Below are 22666 nucleotides of genomic sequence, written 5' to 3' on the forward strand. Positions count from 1 at the left end.
TTTTGTAGGCCAAAAACTAAAGCTGTCAGTTCTTTCTCAAACACAACTTCAGGGATGGTCCCTCAAATCGGTTCACTGTTTGATGGAATAGTTAATGATTTAGTTTAATCGATGTTGTTTGTGGTCACAGACTCGTATTGTGCTGTTGATTCAGTGGACGCAGAGCAGAGACAAGACTTCATATCTCTACCAGTAGGTGGCAGAATACTTGTATGTAAACCATAAATGGATAATTTACTTCTCTTTGTTGATAATCTTGATTACTGAGACAGATACATTTAAGATGCGTCCACTAGTCCTATTCACCCTGCACACTGATGAATGTACATACAGAAGAACTGCTAACAATCACATGATAGAGTTTTTTGATGATACAGCCATCCTGGGTCTCATATCTGATACGTCACATCAACTGTGAACCGATGCGAGAATCAGATTTTTGTCTAGTGGTGGGATAAACACTTCCTCATCCTCAATGTAGAAAAAATAGGACATGGTTATCAATCCCAAATCCATTGGAGACCACCGGTGGTTTTCCAAGAGCAGAACATGCACAGGTTAACTCTTGCAGGGACCTGGGCATACCCGTCTAAGTGTTTAGGTAGAATTAGTCTGCTCTTGGGTCCAGCGGCTACACTTTCTTTGTTGTCTGAGGGTCTTTGGTGTCATCCAGAAAGTGTTGCTCTTCTTCTGGTAACCTCAGTGTAAAGCTGAAAGCCCAGATGAAATCATAGGGGTCAGACAGCATCCCTCACGGCAGGCTGTCTTTGATGAGACTATCATCAGACAGGCCCATAAGATTATTTCAGACCGCTCCCAGGTCCTCCATCTTCAATACCTGCAGCTTCTTCCCTCAGGCAGACCTTCTGAGTCCCCTAGTGCAAACTCAAACGCTTAAAGAACTCCTTTGTCCCCCAGTCCACTTAAGCCCTAAATGTCAGCTTAACCCCCGCAACACAGACTTTTATTTAAACCATTTTTCTATACATCATGTAATTTATGTCATGTGTTGTTCATTAAGAAAAACATAACGACAGGTTAAGAATAGAGAGGTTTGGTTAATTCATTTTGGTGTATTTGTCACACCATCCTAAATATAATTTCTAGCATACAAATGTACTATTGCGTTGACCCTTACTGTGAAAATATACGTAGTTCCGGTTTAGCTGCTGCACATCGTATTTTTGTGTTTTGTGGAGAGAAAAAACAGAATTTACTAACTATTTTTCTGTTTTTAGCAACGAACACGGGTTTAAAACCTAAAACGAGAAAACGATGGTATTTCTACATTTTCTTTTTATCGTTTAAAGTTTACCTTTTTATAGTTCCTTCTACGTTTAAACATGCACCATTATAAAATCACGCACCACAAATATATCTGCCCTAATATTTTCCCTCTGATAACAATTACAGGCTGGTTATTAAAAATAACAAAACGAACACAGTAGAGATACGGACTTGCAGCATACGTTTAAATTTTGCTATTTATGCTAAAAAAGTAAGATAAACTAGTTAGATGGCATAGGAATCATTCTTAAGGGGTTGGTATATATACGAATAACGAAAATTTATTTTACATTTGAACTTCCATATTTAATGTTAGGTTTCAAACAAAACGTAACGTTACTTTAGTTTGAAAGAACTAAAACGGATATTGCTAATCGACGCGACATGCTTGACAGCTAACTAGCGTTAGCAAAATTGTAGGCTAACGTTACCTTAAAACGATTTCGCCACTAAACAGCGAGTATATCCCCAAACTTAAAATGCAGAATCACTGCGCTGCGCCAAACTGTACAAGTGGGAAATGCGGCCCTCAACCCCTCTTCAGGTTCCCACAGGACCCAGCAAGGTAACTATTGCTAAAGATGCTAATGCAAACAGGAAGCTCTTAAGCTAGTGTTACGTTTCGTTAACCCGAGCGGGATGTTCAATTTGAATAATTTAAAATACGACAAAGTCATGCATTTTAAAACCGAGGGGAAACTAACGTTGGAATTGTCAAAGTTTAGTTCTGGCCGCATGTAATACAGTTGTACTGTTGTACTGTGTATATTAAACATTTTGAGAATTATTAGGAAACCGCTATTTAACGTTAGCCTCCAACACGGATATTCAATTCTAAAGTTCGTCAGGCTCACGTGCTTTTTGCTAAAGTTAGGAGGCGGAGGCCAATGTTACAAAATACTGCTCATTCAACACTTATACTGCTCATTCAACACCAAGTTTTACAGTACAATGTGGTTAATTTGTAACTCAAACATCAGCAGCGGATGCCGACCTAACTTTGGTTGACCTCTTCCACAAGTTTATGGCATCTTCAGGAACATGCTCTTGTAACTAAATTGATTCTCTTATTGATGAACCATTAGAACTTGTGTAACGTTAATAGTCAGCAGGCAGTGTGGTTTATAATATTTTATGGTCTCCTCAGACCTCCTTGATGTTCGGTGATGTCAGTTTATCCCCTCCTAATCAGAGATGACTGTCATCTTTTGGACTTTTTAAAAATACAATACAATACACTTTTGTACTTTGAGGTATTGGCAACCCTTAGATTCTCAGTCATTGTTATGAGTAAAGATTAGAAGGGCATAATGTTACGGTTGCTGAATTGACAGCACAGATAATCATACATCTCAAAGCTAAAGATTGAATGGACTTTTTACGTTTGCTTTTCATTATGGTTTAACTTCTCCTTTCAGGTCTAAGAAATGGGTTGAAAAATGCCAGAAGCAAGACCTCCTTGACAAGTCACCAGGGCAGTTGTACAGATTCTACAGACTCTGTGGGAAACATTTTGAAACATCTTTGGTTGATAGTGTAAGTTTGTAGGTAACACGAGTTTTAAAATAGGCTAAATATTAGACAGACTTACAGTGATGTAAAAGGAACCTTTCTTGTTTGACTGTTTTTTTAACACTGCTCAGGGTGCAGTGTTGAAAGATGATGCCATACCAACTATCTTTGATGGACTGAACCAACCTCAGAATGGTCAGGTGAAGCGTGGCAAAGAGACGGTGAGTAAAAAATAATTATATATATTGTAATTGTTTTAAATAATTCAATTTAGATTCTACATGATCACATTTTTTCATTTGGCAGCTGCAGACCAAAGACGATGAAAAGGACAACAAGGAGAGAAAAAGTTAGCCTAAAAAAAACACACACGTTTATTACTTGATAGTGAAAAAAATGATTTCAGCAGCCACGTTGGTCAGATGATTAATAACTGAGTTGGTTTTTGCACCTTTTTCCTCTGTCATTTTTTCAGAAATGAAAACGTCTCCAGCAGACAGCACAAACACGGATGTCCACACACTCCCTGAAGAAGAGCAATACAAAGAGTATCTGAAGTCATTATTTGAAGTGCTCGCACTGCTCGGAGAGCAAAGCATTGCTCCGACAGGGCCCGGTAATGACAAACCGGATGGGCTTGTGTTAAGCAACTTTCAGGCCTTGTTGGAATATCGCATGAATTGTGGAGATGAAGCTGTCAAGAAGAGGCACGATGTGAACAAGGAGTGCTTCTCTCCAGCTCTGCTGAACCAGCTGATTGACGTGTGCGAGAAATGCATCCGCAGTAAGCTGGTGGAGGAGGTTAAACAAAATGGCTATTTCTCCTTACTTACTGATGACTTGGTAAAGATCTCAGGGGAGTGGTACCTCCCCTTCTTCCTCCGTTATGTGGACCAGTCCAACTGCCAGCAAGAGAGGTTTGTTGGATTCCTGTCCTTTGAAGGGGACGGAGATGCCTTGGCAGAGACGCTGCTGTCCAAAATTACTGAAAAATGGGGCTTGGACATGGAGCAGTGTCGTGGCCAAGCCCACTCCTGCTCTGCAACGCATTTTGGTAAAATCAAAACATTTGCGGCCAAACTGACAGAGAGGTTTCCTACGGCACTGCTAACTCAAAGATCGACCCGTACATTGAACCTGTCACTGGCAAATGGGATGGCTTTGTCAGGGGTTCAGCTTGTCTTGTCCACCTTGAAGAAGATCGAGTCTTTCTTCGGTCAGTCCCCGCTGCTGGTGGAAGAGATGGAGCACGCCATTTCAATTTTCTACCCGGACAAAGAGGAGAAGGCCAAGGAACTGAAGGAGATCTGTGGAACCAGCTTGTCCGGACGACATGATGCGTTTGAGGTGATGGTGGAAATCCTGGAGGCGTTGCTACTCTGCGTGGACAGCGTTCACGACAATGAGGACATGCGGTGGAACGACCGGATCACACACAACGCCCTAGAGATTTCAAAAGCACTGGCTGATTTTGAATTCATCATGGCGCTGGTTGTGCTGAAAAACACCCTGTCACTAACCCACGCCTTTGGGAAGAACATGCAAGGGCAAGCAGCCGATGTACAGTTTGCTACAACCAGTTTAATAGCAGTATTGCACACGCTGAAGGAAGTGTCCGACAATATTGACGTGTATCACGAGTTCTGGAACGACGAGGCCGTCAACTTGGCCACTGCCATGGAGGTCCCAGTTAAGGTTCCTCGGTCGTTCCTGAGAAAGCACCAGTTAGAATCTGGAGCCATACGGCCGGAGAGTTACTACAAGGAACACCTGTCCGTCCCCGTGGTCGAACACGTCATCAGAGAAATAACTGAAATCTTCTCCGAGGACCACCTGAATATTCTTAGGGGTCTGTCACTGGTCCCCGCTCTCATAGAAAAGCGAAAGTCTATGAAACCTGAGGAAGAGAGCATCCAAATCTTTCAAAAGGACATCCCCAATGCAGGAACCCTCTCCGCTGAGATGCACTGCTGGTGGGTTAAATGGAGCAAAAAGGGCAAAGGCGAGACCTTCCCGTCCAACCTGCACGAGACGCTGCAGCTGCCCGATGTGAAGTTCTTTCCGAACATGCTCGCAATCCTGAGGCTAATCGGGGTCCTGCCAACCTTAGCCCTAGCGGACGGCTGCGATGTGGCATGCAAGCGTTTCAAGATGTACATGGAGAACACTCCAGACCAATTCAGATCAAAGAGTCTCGCTCTTTTAAACGTGAACTATGATGTTGGGTGCGACGTGGACTCAATGGTAGATGTCTACATGAAGACATACTCCGACAGTGAGGACGCCTCTTGTGATATGTGATATGGTTGCTAAACCTCCACACAGGTTACTGTTTGTGGATTATCTAGCCCTAATACTAAATTCGCATTTGATGTGGGCCGTTTTGGTTTTCCCAATAAAATGTACTATGTAAATGAAGAAGAATGGCTTGCAGAGGGCTATTGATTGAATGATGAATACTGAACATCAAGTTATTTTTCTCTGCTTTTCTCTGGTCATGTTTTTATGTTGTGATTTGGGGAATGTTGTATTGATAGTGAGTTAGAGTTAAGGAAAAAGTAGGAGGTTTTTCTGCTTAATGAAATGTGCGATGACCAATCAGCTGCAGCTAAAACAATTGTATCAATTATACTCTATGAACTTACTTATTTTGTATATTAAAGCCATTTAAGGTGCAGCTGAGTCATCTCTTGCTTCATTTATACCCTTTTCCATGTAGACATTTTATATTTGCCTAGAAACTCCCAGCTGTGACAGATGATTATCATGGATTATATTTCCTGGGCCCTGGGAATGATTGCTTTAGGGTGGTATTCTATTTTTCACTACTCACTGTAAGAAAACAGGTCAAACATATTTATACAGCGCATATTTAGGTAAGCTATTTATTCCCCCATGTGGCATGAAACAAAACCAGATACAGACTACTGAATAATATTTAGTCTTGTGTATCCACGACCTATTGAGGTCCTATTGAAGAATGAAATTCCCCAAGTCAACTTGGGGAATTGCACGAAAGTGCAAAAAAAGAGGAAGATGCAAATCAGTATGAGTCAAAACATGAGCAGTACGGCACTTCAAGATAGTGATCTGAAAAAAAGATTCGCTATTCACCATTAGTAGACCTACACGTATGGCATATAACAAGACAAAACAAGTTTTTTTTGTCAGTTTGACAAAAGCAAATAGTGCACAATTTGCTAAATGACATGAATTGATTGTCTACATGAACATATACACTAGTGCAGGGGTGTCAAACTCATTTCAGGTTCGGGCCAGATACTGCCCACTTCGACCGACCGCGGGCCACTGACGATCGGTACGGCTGATGAGGGGGGGCGGGCTCCCGGACACCGGTGGCGGGCCGCGAGCTCGAAATATGTGCACTAGTATGTAGCTTTTCATGATGACACAATCATTCGTGATTGGATATAATTACGAGGGGTTCTTTAGTTCATACTTTGCTTGCGCATACTATCAAATTTCCCAAAAGTTCATCAAAACTCTTTTTTGCGGTTGGAATGGATGTGAGTGCTCTTGTCAAACCGACTCTTTGGCCAAATCCGATGGGGACATTCTGCCCTCTGCTGTTCAACATTTCCTACTACACGGTTTAGTTCCTGGTTGATGGAATAACACGCTTTCGGCGACTCTTTGCTCACCACGCAACATCAACTTTTAAAAGCATGGAATAAGTAGATACTTAGTTTACCAAAGAAACATTAAGCGACCAATAACGTCTAAAGTTAATTGTGTCGGTTGCAGGTATTGCTTAAGCCATGGCTCTGTAGACTCTCCAGCAGGTTTGCTCACAGTAGGCTTGCCAGTTTGCAATCGCCAGCAAAGCTAGCTACCTCGCTAGCTAGCAACATTGAGGTCCAAAATGACTGACTGCTGCGCCGCAGCCAACTGTGATTATCGACAAGGAGGATCCGAAAACTCCCCTCCGCTTTTCAGCTTTCCATTGGATCCAGAGCGGTAAGAGTTGTGCTCATTTCATTGATACGTGGGTTTAAAGCGAGCCACTGAGCACGCAGAAACGAATGTGTTAGCGTCCACTGTTAGCACTGGAGCTAGCTTAACATCATGTTGGCTAACAGTGACACAACTCTGTCGAAAATGGCGCAGACTAACGTTACACTTGAAAGAATAGTCCGTGTGATATAACTGTTATGTTCACTCATTCTGGCTGAGAGAACGATACCAAAGTGTGAAATGAGCTGATGCCTGTTTGTCTTGGCTTTCAGTTATATCACAAACGACGAGAAAACATAGTTTAAAACTTTTGTGGGGCTGTAATGTTAAATTGCCATCGGCACACGACATCGACCGTCCCTGCGGTGCGGTAACGTGACTGTAGGCGCTGACGTTAGCTTAGCAAAACTCCAAAAAGCCTTCTATTGTTACATATTTTTGGCCTCATTGCGCTCCCAAGCGGCGTACGTTACGCTGCATTTTAATGGAACTTACAGCTCGCGGAACAATACCGATAAAACCTTACATTCAACATTAGGTCGTTTTAACAGGTGATGTCCCCGTGGATAAATAGCAGTCTAGCGCCCCCTTTAATCCCGCTGTTCTCTCTCAACTAACGTTAGAGGTGTTTTTCACTCTTGCTTTGCGGTAGCATTGTGCAACAGGACAGTGATTTTATATAAAACCTAAAGAATTCATTTAAGGGCCGTGATTCGTGTGCCGGATCACTGTGCACGTGGACATGTAAACTCCAGGCCGCAGGAGGAACTAACCGATCAAATATAGACACGTAAATCACCTTTTATTGTCGGCATATCTACCCACCTTTTATTCTGTTCATATTTTAAAAAAACTAGTTTAAAAAATGAGATGGAATCGGGTTGAAATAATGTAAGCAAATAGCTTATTCAAACCACTCTTCTTATATATTTATATCCGGTAGGTCTACCTAATACATGTCTTTGTATCAGTCATGAGCTCTTTTTTTGCAATAAGAACTCTCACAGAGATATGGATGGATATGTCCGTATGAAAAAGTATTTTAACCTCTACTTATAGTGAGGCAGGCCAACACGTCAATTTGGATCAATGCAGTAACATAGTGTCTGCATACACTTGCGATAACTTGCAGTATTATTATTTTTAGATTATTATTTCATATTTAGTTGCTGGAGCTCTTCGTCTTTAATGTTTTATAGCATTATAAATCAGGTCCCCATGCTCTCCATTTGCATCACAATGAATAGTTCCAAAATTGAAGTACACCATTGCACAAACCTTCAAGGGCTTGTGCCGGTTTGTCAGGTCATTATTTAATATTAAGGGTACAGAATATAAACGCACAAGCTAATTAGTTGTGACCCCCCATCAGTTTATGCATTCCCCCTCTATTATTTTTCAGATGCAAATTGTGGCTGAACAACTGTCATCGTCCAGATCTGGGATCAGAACCTCCTGAGCAGTTGCATAAGCTGTACAGACTGTGTGCAAAGCACTTTGAGCCCTCTCTCATCTCTCATCAGGTAAGAAGCAAATCGCTTGCCCATTATCCTTTGTGTATGTTATTATCTTATTAATAACACTATTTTTTCCCTCTGTTTCGCTATCATTGTAACACTAGTGGTGTTCCTAGTGAGCAAATACTCTATATTTTCATATAATAACATGGATAAGGAGGATTACTAGTTTATTAGGATACACTTGGTCGATCTAATGCACTTCATACACAGGCAAGTAATAATGGCTAATTTTGTAAATCACGTAATGTTAAAACACTAGATGATTTACCATGTGTTTTTTATGTATATGCACACGGTGGAAAAAATGTTACACACACATCTGTGCAATTGATCAATGTCACAACTCACAACTCAATGTCTAAAACAAGTTGAACATTTTTAATGCTATTCGGTGTTGTTGTGGTTTAACTTAAGTTGACACCAACTCGCTGTTTAAACAGCAACTAAAACACTATGGTATTTTGTTAATTCAAATATTGGTCAGTAAAGTTGCATTTTTTTCTATCAGCAGATAAAATGTAAACTAGTGTACGCAGATTTCTTAAGTCCAAAATCCCATGTTTTAAACTCGGAAGGAAAGTCTTCTTTCACATATAGAATATGGAAGATTAGTGTAAAAGTGGAATCTCTTCTTATTTTTGTTCTTCCAGGGCGACGCCAGCAGTGTTTTACGAGAAGATGCTGTTCCAACAATATTTGACTCAACAATGCCGGTGAATAATCAATCAACCTGCAACAGGAAGCGAGCAAGAGATCCTGTAAGTGTTTCATTCAATCTTTAAAATGTCCCGTCTGAACATTTTTCATAAGCTGCTACAATACTAAAAATTTAAACATGTAATCATCCTTTCCATTTGCATAGTCTGAAGAGGATCCTACCTCAGTGAAGAAAACAAAAGGTACTGTAACTGTGTTCAGTTTCTGCCCCTTGACTTGTAGTCTGGAGTTTGAATATTATAGTTATATAAATATTTATTCACAGATTGAATTTGCCTTTTTTTCTAATCACCTCAGCCTTTCACTCAGCTTTTCTTTTTCCCATCAGAAAACACTGCAAAAACATTGGTGGTTGAGGGGAAGAGAGAAGTACCCAGTGCAGCACCTGAACTGCAAAATGAGAACCAGACCCAAGAGGATGGAGCCAGCATTAAAGCAAAAGAAACTCTCAAGGTCTATTTCAAGGAAATCCTGGCACTTACGGGCTTCAGCATAAATGGTGCAAACAGCAGCACTGATGAGCCGATGGGAAGTACAAGAGGACAGCAGGCTTTCAATCAGATCTGCGTTGAGAAAATTGACAAAAAAGAAATCCTCCAATTCAGCGAAGACCTCATGCGAGAGGAGATCCAAAACAGCCTCAGGCAAGCACGATTCTTCTCCATTCTGCTTCAGGATGTGACCAGTGTAGAGGGAAAAGAGCAGATCCCAGTTTTCATCCGGTCAGTCACAGTCGATGGGTTCCCACAAAAGCACCTCATTGGGTTCTTACCGTGCAACATGGATACAGAGAGTCTGTTTTACATGCTGCTGTCAGAGCTACGAAACAAGTGGGGGCTGAGGATGGAGCACTGCCGAGGGCTGACTTATCTGGTCACAGGCAGCATGTGTCAGAAAATGAGAGACCTTACCTCCAGGATTCTGCAAGAGTTCCCGCAAGTTGTTCTGTCGCCAAGCGACCCATATGCCTTCAACATATGGATTATTCGCTGCATGCCTGTGCACTCTATTCAAAGTGTCGCTAACACAGTGGAGGAGGTGGCCTCGTTACTCAGGAGAACACCGGAGCTGTGCAAAAGATTGGAGGGAAAGATCCAGACAACGTATGGGCATATGAAAGGGGAGGTGGACAGGATCAAGGCCGCCATTGCTGAGAACTGGGAGTATGGCACTGATGCCTTCCAGACCATGTTGGAAATTCTGGAGCCGTTCCTGAACTGCATCAATGAGATGATTTCAAAGGTAGACGAAGATACTGCTGAGCAGATGGCCAAGCTCAAGCCAGTTCTGAAGAATTTCAATTTTATCATCACACTTGTTGTTCTGAAGAACACCCTCTGTTGTGTGAGCATACTCAACTCAAGCCTCAGGGGAATAATTAGCATCAGCAGTACGCTGCAGTACACAATTTCCAATGCCTTAAAGCTGGTAAGCAAATATCAACAGGAGCTTGCAATATTCCACAGGAAATGGTTTTCAGATGCTATCGGCAGAGCAAAGAAACTGGGAGTGGAGGTCACCAAACCAGAGACGGACCAAGGAGACGCAACTGAAACGCCACTGGAGGACCGTTACAGAGAAAACCTCAGCCGGCCCATCTTGCAGTATCTCGTTGCGGAGGTGAAGCGAGTGTTCAGCACGGAGATGGTGAGGATTCTCCGCTGGCTGTCTTTAGTGCCATCGTATATGGCCGACCACAATTTCAGCATTCGGAGGGATAAAGTAGCAGATGCCAACTTGAACAACCTCGCAAGGCCAGACACGTTCTACGAAGAGCTCGGTTGTTGGGAGGTGAAGTGGAGGCATGCGAGCAAGCGCCGAATCCTGCCTACCACGGTGTTTGCAACACTCAAAATCCCAGATATCGGGTTTTACCCGAATGTGCAGAGCCTGCTGCGGGTGTTGGGCACTGTGCCCTGTGTAAATGCAGAGGCAGATGTGTATGGTCAATACCATATGGTGCTGGAGAGGTGCCACTCCTACCTGAGAGCCACACCAGAGGACCAAAGACAGTGCAGCATGGCATACGTATACGTGAACCAAGACGTTCACTTCAACGTCGAACAGATGGTGGATTCATACGTCCAGAAGCATCCAGACATCTTGCAGTTGCTCCAGACGGTTAGTCGATTTTTGCCATTCCAATGGCCAACGGCCCTCTTTAGCGATAACACTGCTGATCTATGTGAAATAACTGTGTGTGTTTTTACAGGATGATGACACAAAGGAGAAGCCTACCCAAGGTAAGATGGCTTTGAAAATATTACAGCACTGTTTTGGAATTTCTTTTCTAAATTAGTGCTCTACACTTAAAGATGAGCAGCATACATTATGATAGCTGCATTTTAAAATGTGCTTTTGACCTAAATGACCATTGAACGTGAATCGAAGCATTTTGGCCAGGTTGTTAAACTATGATCTTAAATATTCCCACTTGTTTACTTATTTACTTTACCATATGTTTAACTATGTCAGTTCACAAGACCCTTTTCCCGTCTCATTTCAGTGGCATCCCATGGGAACCATGCTGAGAAGGACACTGAAGAAGAGTTGCAGTTCTTAAACCTAGAGATGGATGCTGAAAGGCTTGTGGAGATCAAGTGTGCAGAGACTGACCGGGATTCTCTTAAATCTGCTTTGCAAGCTGCAGTGACGGCTGCATACAGCAGCCAAAGCAGGCGACATGGTGAGGCTTCTGCTCCGGAGGGCGAAGTTGAGTATGTGACCAAGTCTGAAATGAAAGAAGTTCTCACCGTGTGCGAGAAGGCCGTCAGGGAGGGGATCCTCTTGGAAGTGGGGATATCCTTTTTTTCCTTGTTCATCGACTGCGTTGTGAAATTTGGGGACAAAGATCACCTTCCGCTCTTCCTGAGGTTTGTGGACAGTTTTGATGTCATGCGATTGGAGTTGATGGGATTCCTTGAGGCAGATCTCGATTGTGATGCCATGGGACAGCGTCTGCTGGAAATAGTAACTGTCGAGTGGAATCTGGATTTGAATAACTGCAGAGGTCAAGCATACTTGGGCTCTGGTGATGTTTCCTATAAGCTGAAAGCCTTTGCCTGCAAAGTCCAGGAGTTACATCCTCTTGCTATAAGCACTCACTGCTCTTCCTACTCTTTCAACACATGGTGGTCCAAATCCATCCCAGTGCCCGCTGTTAAGAGAGCCCTGGATACTTTCGAAGAGGTTGTGATGTTTTTCGGCAGCAGCACCACTCTACAAAAACAGCTGGATCACGTCATAGCCTTTGGTCTTCGAGAGAGCTATGAAAAGGTCCAGGAGCTGCAGGGGAAGTTCTGTGCCCTTTGGCAAGAGAAGCATGATTCTTATGAGGTGTTTGTGCAGATGCTAGAGCCCATGGTCGAATGTCTGGAGAAAATCAAAAACAACCCACAGAGATGGAAGGCCATTGTGTCCGAGCAAGCTGTGGCACTCCTCAGCAAGGTCATGGAATTTGATTTCATCATTGCCATGGTGGTCTTGAAGAATGCTTCCTCTTTCACAAGAGAGCTGAGTGCAGGTCTCCAGAAGGACCACTTCAGTGCTGCATCCCAACTTTGCCAAATCAGCGGAATCGTGGCCACTCTGAACCGGGTAAAAACAAATATGAAGGTGTTTCACCAGAACTGGTTTGACGAGGCCTGTGCAATAGCACAGAGTCTAAGAGTGCAGATTGAAGTGCCTGAAAATGCCTCTCAGACGGCAAGGGACGGCATGATGAAGCCAGTGGGTTTTTACAAAGACGGCCTGAGTGTGCCCCTCGTAGACAACCTCATCAATGCCGTGAAGGATCATTTTTCAGAGGACCACAAAGAAGCCCTCAACTTCCTCTCCCTGGTCCCTTGCTCAGTCACAGTGAGTTACATGTTTGAGAGCCTGAAGTCAAAGCCTCCTCTCTACAGCGGTGATCTTCCCGATGCCGACAACTTCTTCACAGAGCTGTGCTGTTGGAGAGTGACATGGAAGACCAAAGTTGCGTCCGTGACCATCCCAGGCTCAATATTTCACACCCTGCGCCTGCCTCTCATGCAGTACTTTGGCAACATCAATGCTTTGCTGAGGATCATGTCTGTGCTCCCCAGCACAGCGCTGGAGGACTGCGGTGTCGTAATGCGCCACAAGAAGTTCCAAGAGTACCTGAGAAACACAAATCCCAAAGACAGGTCCCCGTGTTTGGCTATGCTGCAGGTGGGCACGGACTTCAGCAGAGACCTGGACCGCATGGTGACCCAGTGTTTGAAGATCACTCCGCAGGCTTTGGAGGGCATATGTCTGGTAAGTGCTCGTATTTTTTTTCAAATGGCACATTTCTAATTTATTTTTCTATTTTATTGTTTTTCCTGAATGCTGCCTAATGTGTATTTGCCTGGGTGTGTTAACAGGACAAGGAATCCAAACGTTTCAACAGAAATCCAGAAAACAACATGGAAGGTATGATTCTTGATGTGTTTTGGTTTTATTATCCTATTCAGAACATGGCTTAACGTCCACCAAAAGTAGCTTTTCTGAAGGATTTCAATGTTTGTTATAACCCCCGTTGTCTTTCTTTTCCCCTGTATTTAGTTGATTGTGTCAAGGAGGAAGCCCTAGAGCCTAAAATTCATCAGTCTCCTGAAGAAAAAGTTGAGGACCAGGACATAAGACCGGCAGATGAGAACGGCCACTCTGGAGATAATCGCCAAAGTCTGGCGACGGTATTCAAACTGGCCACACTTCTGGGGAAAAAGAACAGCAGTCCCTCTGACCTCTCGCAGGAGGACCGAGAGTTGTTTGTCCAGGAGCTCAGCGTGTGTCACTGGTTTGGAAATGATAGCAAATGCGCGCCCTCTATCGGCGACGATGAGATGGTGAATCTCCTCATAAATGGAATCCGAGATGTCATACTCAAGGAGATACAGGAATCGCCTTTCTTCTCGCTTATCACAGACAAACCTGTTAAAATTGACGACAAGACACACCTGCCGGTTTTTGTCAGGTTTGTTGGAGAATCTTCTCCAAAAGTAGAGCTTATGGGTTTCTTGCCATTTGATGAAAGTTGTCAAGTTGATACACAAGCAAATAACCTGGCAAAGATTCTCACAGAAGACTGGGGCTTACCAATGTCTCAGTGTCGTGGACAGGCCTTCATGCACTTGGGCTCAGGTTATCAAAGCCTGAAGAAGATGTCTTTGGATTTCCTCATGAGCTACCCTCTCTCTGTTGTAACACCCAGCGAGTCCTGCGGCCTTTCCCATTGGCTGGCGGGAAGTGTGCCTTGCCCTTCAGTAGCAAAAATGTTGGCTGTCACAGAAGACCTGCTATTGTTCTTTGATGAGTCTCCTTATCTGGAAGGACAGTTGGCACAAGCTGTTGATGGGCTGTTGAATTTGCCAAGAGAGGCCCTGGAGGAAATGCCAGAAACATGTTGCTCTCGGTGGAAAAAGAGAGAGGACTTCTTTGACATACTCACTGACACATTGGAGGGCATCCTCAGCTGCCTCGATGCTGTTAGCTCGAGTGCATTAGGCGCCAAGTCGATGCATGCACAAGTTCTGTCCACCGCTCTGAGGAATCTGGATTTCATTGTCACCCTTGTGATTCTGAAGAATGCTTGTGCTCCCCTTCGTAACTGTAGCACTGTCTTCCGCTGTGGAAACCCTGCTGACATTCTCTGTGAAGTTGAAAAAATCCCCTCCATCATTGAGACTCTTAACAAAATGTTAGAAAATGTGAGCACTCTGCACTCCACTTGGTTTGAGCAGGCATTCCAGCTAGCCACCAAGGTAGCTCCTGAACAAGTGTGCTTCTCCGAGGAAGCCAACAGCTATGAATCTCCTGAGATCTACTACAGGGAGAACCTGAGTACCCCTCTCCTCAGAAGTCTCGTGGATGAAATGAAGTACAGCTTCTCAGACAGCCACTTGAAGGCCTTGTCGGTCCTGTCCTTACTGCCCTCTTGCAATCCACAGCCCATTCTGCCGGCAAACACAGACGAGCCGTTCAGCCTCTACCTTGCAGATCTCCCTGATCCTGAGGCTGCCCAGCAGGAAATCAACGCATGGGCCACAGTCTGGGGAGAGAAATACCAGGACGCTGCTCCTCCATCATCCATAGCTGAAACACTAGTCCATCCCGAGGCAAAAAGCCACCCTACTGTTACCTCACTGCTTAGGCTTGTCGCGGTCCTGCCCAGTGTCAGTATGGAGTGGGACCTGATGAGGACCACTCTGAATTCCATGAGGGATCTGTTAAAAAACACAGTATGCAAAGGCAGCAGGAAGGACCACGTGGTGCTCCTCTCCCACGCCACAACTCTGCAGAGACTGCCCGAGGTCATTGAGAAGTGTATGGAGGTGGATCCAGAGAGCATCCCATGTCTATCCCAGGTACATTGAAAATGGGTTTGGAAATGTTCTTTGTTTAAAAAAGTGTTTTTGTCTAATTGTTACTAAATATATATATATTTTTTCAGGTGATTGGAACTTTGCAGAGACTAAAGTTGGACATCGGTAAGTTCATTTAGGGCAACTCTGTTAACAAGAATGTGTGAGAAAGTACTTGACTGTACACCATTAACATTACATTAACATTTTTTATATCAGGAGGTGTAAAAGCAGAATTACCACCAACAGAATCACACTCCTCCATCGTAGCAGAGGACCCTCCGGATGGAGAGGTGAAATCGACGGATAATGAGGTGCCGCCGGAGGGCGCACATGGACCAGGAAAAGCAGTGTCTTTCTACGAGCCACAGCTGCGTGAACAAATTCTCAAGGAACTCTGGGACTCACAGTTCTTTACAGTTATTACCGAGCAAGCTGTTGAAATTGACTGCGAGCCCTACATCCCGTTGTGCATCAGGTACTTAAACAAAGAGGACATCCAGTGTGAGGAAACATTGGCCTTCATCCCCTTTGGCAAAGACCCAGTTGTCTTAGCCGATGCTATTGAGACTGCCCTGTCTGAGAAGTGGGGGCTCAACATGGCGTACTGTAGAGGGCAAGCCTTGCTGAGTGTTGGTGATGTCGGAGCTCAGATGAGGGCTGTAAGTTTAGCCTTAGCTACAAAATACCCCCAGGCTGTGAGGACAGTCAGCTCTGCGTTGTCTCTTAATGTGTGGCTGGCTAGATCGTCTCCCGCTGAAGAAGCAGCAGATGGAGCATTTCTCATTGGTAAAATATTACATTGGCTCACGGAGGATGCAGAACGCCAGAACAAACTGGAAGACATGATCATTCACGTGTTCCAGCAGGACGAGGTAAAGGGCAACGAGCTGAGAGACAAGCTCATCAAAAACTGGGAGAAGAGTCATGACATGCACGAGGTGATGGTGGAGGTTTTAGAAGCTGTCATGCTCACTTTAAATGAGCTGAAAGGGGAAGGTAGTGCTGCAAATCGGCAGCAGGCATCACAGTTGTTTGACGCCATCCGAAACTTTGAGTTCATCCTGTCGGCCGTGGTGCAGAAGAACATCTTGAGTGTAACTAAAAAGCTAAGTCAGTCTCTGCAAGGCAAGCCCTTAGACATGCTGCTGGCGGTGAACCAAATGCCCGACCTTAAAGAGTCACTCCGTAAACTGAAGAGTGATATTGACACCCATCAAAAGGTCTGGTTTGAAGAAGCCACCGCCCTGGCCTCTAAACTCCACGTACCCATGATGCATTCGGTGCTTCTAGAGCCATTGAGTGAGTTTTACAAGCAATCGGTAAGCATGAAGGTCATAGAACACTCAATTGCCGAAATTGACGACCTCTTCACCGAAAAGGTATTGGATACGTTGAGGTGTCTGGAGATTGTGCCTTACGCAATGTCCAAACTAGAAACCAGCATTCTTAGTGGTCTTGTGTTCCGCCTGTACAAGGAGGATTTGCCAGATCAGGTCTCTCTTCACACGGAGATGAAGTTGTGGAAGGAGAAATGGCTGGATCCCCTGGCCGGCTATCTCCCAACCACCGTGCTCGATACGCTCAAGACGTCGCAGATAAGGAGTTTCAGTAACATTGAAACTCTCCTCAGGCTCCAGGTCATCTTGCCCTTTTCAAGGAAGGAGAGCAACTTCAGACAGGGAAAGAAAAGCTTACAGGAGTTCATACAGCAGGACAAGCGATGCCTCACTCATCTACACCCTCTGTAAGACAGGCAGGTCTTCCTTCACTAGCTAGCAGAGCACCAACCATACCTAAGAACTAACGTCTCAACCTTACTTGAGGTGCCGTCTTCTGAACTTAATATTTCTGTACATTATTGATCTGAGTTCTTTTGAGATTTCCTTTTGTTGTTATCCTGCAAACTAAGCCCTATGTTTTCTTTTTTTTATCCTGTAGTTTGTACAGTTTTACTGACCAATGGGACCAATGTCTTGGCAAAAAAACAAAGGATTTGCTTGTGTGCCTTGATGCGAAATGAATAATTCACCCCATGTAATCATGATAATTCAGATGTTGAAAAATGTCCCATTGGCAATCACTGACTTCTGTAACGCTGTTATGACCTTTATTATAATGATTAAATGCACCCGTAACCTCTCCTGGGCACAAATAGAAATGGTTAGTTCCATCATGTCTCCTGATGATTTCTCATGTTTCCTGTCTCTTTGCAGGAATGAATTTGCTGTAAACGTATCTTTTGAAAGAATGTTTCCTTAAATGGAAAACCTTCATATATATTTGTCAAAAAAGTAATAAAATTCTCCAAAAATATGTTTATACTACCTTTTTTTAATATATTGATGCAGTTGTTCTTTGTTGTCATGTCTGTAAGGCAACACAAGATGGCGCAGTGTTGCTGTAAATGGCTTGAACAGGAAATGACTGAATGTGATCAGAATCTCATCTCTAAATACACGAGTATACCTACCCAATGTATAATTAATGTAACCTAATAATACCTGATGGAATATTTTCATGATCATTTCATTTATTATTGGACCAAGAAGGTCTCATTGAGATACCAGATCTCATCAGGGCGTCCTGTCAATGAGGTGCTACTGTGCAGAAGGACGAAGTAAAAAAAAAAAGTTCTATATCAATATTTTGGTTTAAAAAAATCAAACTGCAAACAAGATGTGATAAGCTTGTGGGGCATTTCAATCGTGTTCAATACAATTACTTTTAATGATTACATACAGAAAGTTGTCCTGCAAGGACATAATCTGTATTAAATGAAAACATAAAAACTTGCATGAGTCACTTCCTGATGAACAAGGACGTATATTTAGAGAGGTTTGTTCATACAGACACTACATCATTTCAAGATACTTCGGTCAATATTTATTTTGCAATTACCTTTTCTCCTTAAAGTACAGTATAATGCTTCAGCAATGCTGGGTATGTTCACTCGAATTTACTGGTAATGCAAATCAAGGCTTCGGGGCTCCATTGTGGCCCTGTTAATATTTAATTCTAAGAAACTAGTGTATTCTTAGTGCTGTGGCTCAGTGTCTGGCTTTCTCGTTAATTATTTGCTTTAAATTCCAATCTGGTGTATAAGCTTTTATGAGAGGAATTGCAATAACATGCCGCTACTGAACTGACAATTAGAAACGCAAGATCCTGTTAGGCTTTGAATTTAAAGCTGATGTAAAATAGCTACAGTAGATATACTGATTTATTACAGTTTTCTTCTTTAGAATAGTCTTATTAACCGAATACACTGACACAAAACTCCTGGGATTATTTATAATTATTATTAAGTCACATTAAATTCAAGTTTAATACATTGTACAGTGCACTAAATGTTTTTCTGAACAAATACTAACACGTTTCATAAAACGAAGGCCTCTGCATTTAAAAACCCTCCTGTACACATCCACACTCTGTGTTTGTTGACGTGAAGCTGCCTTATCTTTTAACACCGATAACCCCACTGGGTGCTCTCTTTTTTAATAGAAACATGTATTCTTCCTGTGAGCTGTAACAGCAGATGCCTCCCTCACAAAGGCCTGATTGTCGGTGCTCAGCTCAGTGTGAAAAGAAGCATCTCCCTGTCCCCGCTCAGCTGCTGAGCAAACGGATCTGTCTCCACGAGGCCCCAAAGCGCCATGTGCCTCATGCAGCCCTCGCCCCGTAACCCCATCCCTCCGCTCCCCTCCGCTCCCCTCTGCTCCCTCCGCCACGAGTGGCACGCCTCCTCCGAGCGGCGTTTTATTTATTTACACGAGGTGGACTTCGTTACGGTTTGGAACCTCAGGTGCTGCCGGTGTGTTTCCGCATGAGGAACACATCCTCCATCTTTAAGCAAAACAAGGTATTGCCATAATTGACCCGTACGCCAGGTTTCCTGCTGGAAGTCAAGGTTCTGCACTGATGTAAGACCCGTGGCACTCCGTAATCATGTCCATACACAGCCAGGATTTAACTGCACTCTGGAGGGGAATACACAGGGCTTAAGTGGATTTTATTTCAAGGTTCCCTTTCAGGGAAAATTGGCAGCACAGGCCGAGATACAGATGCTCCCAACCTTTGGTTTGAATTATTCAGATGTCAGCTTATTAATTGTTCTCCTCAGGAACACATTATTTTTACTCACCATTGGAAAGCTACAGGCTTCTAAACTGTAAGTGAAATGTGCCGTCTTAGGCAACTGTTTTCAACCGATTTTGAGGCGTATGAGGGATTATCCAATCATGAAGCACTAGATGCTATTTCAAGCTTTACTTCATTGTCTAAGAGTAAAACAAAAAGACAAAAGTGGTAGCTTGTTTTTTAGATGTGTGCAGAAACATCTTGTATTTGTGCCTGAAACTTGCAGCTTGTTATTTCCAATAACGTTTTAATCATTAAAGAGGTAGGACAACAAGCACAATCTAAAGGGCCAAACTCATAAGAAGCAGACGCATCCACGGCTCTGTTTGGAGGCCTGCTGCCGGGCTGAAGCTGCTCTTGTCTCTCACTCTTCTTCTTTACTTATCCTACGACGCAATAAAGGACACGGCTGAAACAGCACCTAACACTGGAAGTGATGTCTGTCTTTTTAGGAAAAATACTTCCCAGAATATAAATTGCGTGTGCTTTGCCACGGCGTATTGCTCAGTTTTATGATTCAGGGAACGACAAAGACACAGTGATGTCACTCAACAAATTCTGCAGCTGCTGCATTGATAGTAAATCATAGCATACGATATCAATTTAATATAAGAATCGCAAGACATTTCAGTGGATTCTAGGGTTATCGTACATTCCAACATAATTTACTGGATGACCATATCATTAATAAAGTCACTAATTGTGTGTCAATGAAACTAATATAAAATCGTGTCACCTGATGTCATCATCAACAAAGGATTTCTAAACTGTCTTAATCACTGGTAAAGAAAAAAAATGCTAAAAATGCTATATTTTCGAGAGCATTTTGCCTTTGAAGCACTTGGTTCTCATGCAGTGAATGGACTCATTTAACTTTAAATGTATGACAGCGTGATAATATAACAGGCCCATTACGTGATTTATAATGTAGGTTACCCCACAACTTAAAAAAAAAAAAACTTTTGCAGAATGATCGCCCGGTGCTGGTTGGTGGTCTGGGCTGGTCCTGGTGCGGCCTCCCTGTAGGACCACATGACGTGTTCAAAAGTGCCACCCATCTGTCACTTGAAAAGGCTGCGTCCTCAAAGCCCAATAGAGGCCGAGGCTGTAAACAAATGGCGTACGAAGGATGTGGGTCCTTTCAGGCAGATTGGAAGGGGCTTGTTATTCATTGAGGCGGCCCCCAATGTGAGCTGTCACAGGAGGGACACCCGAGGGTGATTGGATTTTCATATGGCTGGTCCAAAAGCTGTCACTGCCGCTCTGCTGGTCGGATTTGACCCTCCAGGAACACGGTTGGTTCTTCACAATGCTGTCGTTATTTGTCAATAATCTGCTGGCAGCAGGGCCGTGTGCCGTTCCCTGTTTTGGGGATAAAAGGCCGAGTGAAAAGCAATCGTTACGGATGTGGTCCACCGATGGTTTCCATTTGAAAATTCCCTTTCAAGTTCTGGCTTTATTGTATTTATGTTGACGCTGTTAATCAAACTCCTTGCTTTGATTTGGAAATGTATCCACGGTCAAATGGTTTCAGTTGGTAATCGAGAACAGACCAATATGAACATACAAGATATTTGTTTATCAATGAGGTTTTTATCAGTAAATCACTTACTAAAATTTTTTATTTGAAAATAAAAAAACATTCCAGTGTGCTTATGATTACCTTTTTATCCAACCAGGGCTGGGCATTAAAACTGAGGTTCAGATCATAGGTCTATTTCCATTTAAAATCATGAAACATTTCTAGAAACAAAGAAAATAGATACATCATTTTTATTTGAAAATATTAGTCCTGATCTTTACATCTGATCATCATAGACATCCCGATGGGAGCATTTTTTTTCTTCTCCATAAATTTGAACTGGGACAATTTTCCCCATGTAGCGTTTTACTGAAGGTGCTTAATGTACCATTTCTATTTATGTACATGTACTGCTTGGGTTCTTATATTTTATCAGGCTCTGATGTCCCATAATTTAAAATGTAGTTATCTAATGTACTGATTGAAAATTCATTTTAAAACAAACTTCCAGCTCATGCTGAAACCACATCTGGTTTAATCAGTACAAAACAAAGAAAGGCAGAATTAGAAATAGAACGTATGTTTTTTGGAAACTTGGGAATGTAAATGTGAAAAGGCAACTTTTCATGCACTTTTTTATTTGCCAGTAATCTCAGCATGTCGAAAGCAGATTATTGTTCAAAAGGACCATCTAACATTTTCTAGAGAGCCCGGGATTGATCCTAAACGCTGCGGAATTATTTCATTTTCATGGACTCCCCCCACTCAGTCTACCTCAGAAGGCGTCCTCCCTCTCCCCGTTGCTTGGAAGGTGAGATATAAAGATCAAGGGACTGGCTGTTTATCCTAGCTCAGGAATGGAGAGCCCGAGTGTAAGAAGTGTCTCGGGTAGGACGAGCCCGGTCCTGCTGGAAGCTTCAACAACACACACAAAAACACGCACGTACAAACACGCACAGACACAAACACACACTCTCCGACCTGTGCCCATTCGCAGTTGACTGCCATGTAAAACACATGACTCTCTGGAACCCGAGCTCACGGTCCGTGTGTAAAACGCAACAGTGGAGCCTGTTTGGCCAACAAGTTCACGGGACACCATGCGGGTGTCCCCCGGAGGAACAGGGCTTGTCGTGGTCTCTCAGTGAGTCCGCTCTGACAACACCTGACCCGCTGTTTCCCCGGGCGATGCAGCTAGCAGAGCATGAGGGCCAACCATGTTAGCTATACACGGTCACAAGGTCAAGGCCAAGACTCGGAGTCAGCGCTGGAGGCGCAGCAGATTCTTTGGCGACAACGCGTCCCTCACAGCTGGCTCTGCTCAGCGTATCACATACAGTGTGGGTCATGTTTAAGGAAAACTTGATGTGTCTTTAAGAAGATTTTATTTTGAAAAAAGCTGATTTTGGATAGCATTTTGAGCTTTGCTTTGTGTCAATAGCTTAACGTTTTCTTACTCTATTCATTTACAGATTTCTTTTTATTATCACATCTTGCATGGAATGTTACTAACAGTGGCAGGTATTGGGAACTGAGTCGTTTCTATGTTTGATAAGCTACACTATGTAGTTTCAGTAATGTGTACACAATATTATTTAATCTCACATTGCATTTACCTTGCAACTTAT

The 22666-nt window shown here is 43.2% G+C and overlaps 2 protein-coding genes across 3 annotated transcripts; both read left to right on the top strand.

The window, feature by feature from the left end:
* The first annotated feature begins 1541 nt into the window (after nucleotides 1–1541).
* Nucleotides 1542–5492, top strand: thap12a (THAP domain containing 12a). Of its 2 annotated transcripts, none has more exons than XM_037468344.2 (5): nucleotides 1542–1852; nucleotides 2706–2823; nucleotides 2931–3020; nucleotides 3112–3148; nucleotides 3275–5492. In XM_037468344.2, the coding sequence occupies exons 1-5, from the start codon at nucleotides 1767–1769 to the stop codon at nucleotides 5098–5100; spliced, it is 2157 nt and encodes a 718-aa protein (XP_037324241.2). In that variant the 5' UTR covers nucleotides 1542–1766; the 3' UTR covers nucleotides 5101–5492. The 2 variants fall into 2 exon arrangements, with proteins under 2 accessions (XP_037324241.2, XP_037324240.2); XM_037468343.2 differs by having other exon boundaries at nucleotides 1543–1852; nucleotides 3106–3148.
* A 905-nt stretch (nucleotides 5493–6397) lies between these two features.
* On the top strand, nucleotides 6398–17507 carry si:dkey-250d21.1 (uncharacterized). The gene is made up of 12 exons (XM_037467029.2): nucleotides 6398–6494; nucleotides 6565–6777; nucleotides 8177–8297; nucleotides 8945–9052; nucleotides 9157–9193; nucleotides 9340–11132; nucleotides 11224–11254; nucleotides 11518–13289; nucleotides 13397–13445; nucleotides 13578–15379; nucleotides 15466–15502; nucleotides 15596–17507. Exons 2-12 carry the CDS (start codon nucleotides 6683–6685, stop codon nucleotides 17125–17127), a joined length of 7377 nt encoding a protein of 2458 aa, XP_037322926.2. The 5' UTR covers nucleotides 6398–6494; nucleotides 6565–6682; the 3' UTR covers nucleotides 17128–17507.
* The last annotated feature ends 5159 nt before the right edge of the window (nucleotides 17508–22666 follow it).

Source organism: Pungitius pungitius, chromosome 16 (assembly GCF_949316345.1).
Source record: "Pungitius pungitius chromosome 16, fPunPun2.1, whole genome shotgun sequence".
In the NCBI taxonomy this organism is placed as follows: domain Eukaryota; kingdom Metazoa; phylum Chordata; class Actinopteri; order Perciformes; family Gasterosteidae; genus Pungitius; species Pungitius pungitius.

Coding starts and splice junctions, on each gene's coding strand:
- thap12a (XM_037468343.2), top strand. CDS start 1,767: ATGCAGAATCACTGCGCTGCGCCAAACTGTACAAGTGGGAAATGCGGC. Junction 1,853..2,705: donor TTCCCACAGGACCCAGCAAG/GTAACTATTGCT, acceptor TTCTCCTTTCAG/GTCTAAGAAATGGGTTGAAA. Junction 3,149..3,274: donor GGACAACAAGGAGAGAAAAA/GTTAGCCTAAAA, acceptor TCATTTTTTCAG/AAATGAAAACGTCTCCAGCA.
- si:dkey-250d21.1 (XM_037467029.2), top strand. CDS start 6,683: ATGACTGACTGCTGCGCCGCAGCCAACTGTGATTATCGACAAGGAGGA. Junction 9,053..9,156: donor GGAAGCGAGCAAGAGATCCT/GTAAGTGTTTCA, acceptor CCATTTGCATAG/TCTGAAGAGGATCCTACCTC. Junction 13,290..13,396: donor CTTTGGAGGGCATATGTCTG/GTAAGTGCTCGT, acceptor GTGTGTTAACAG/GACAAGGAATCCAAACGTTT.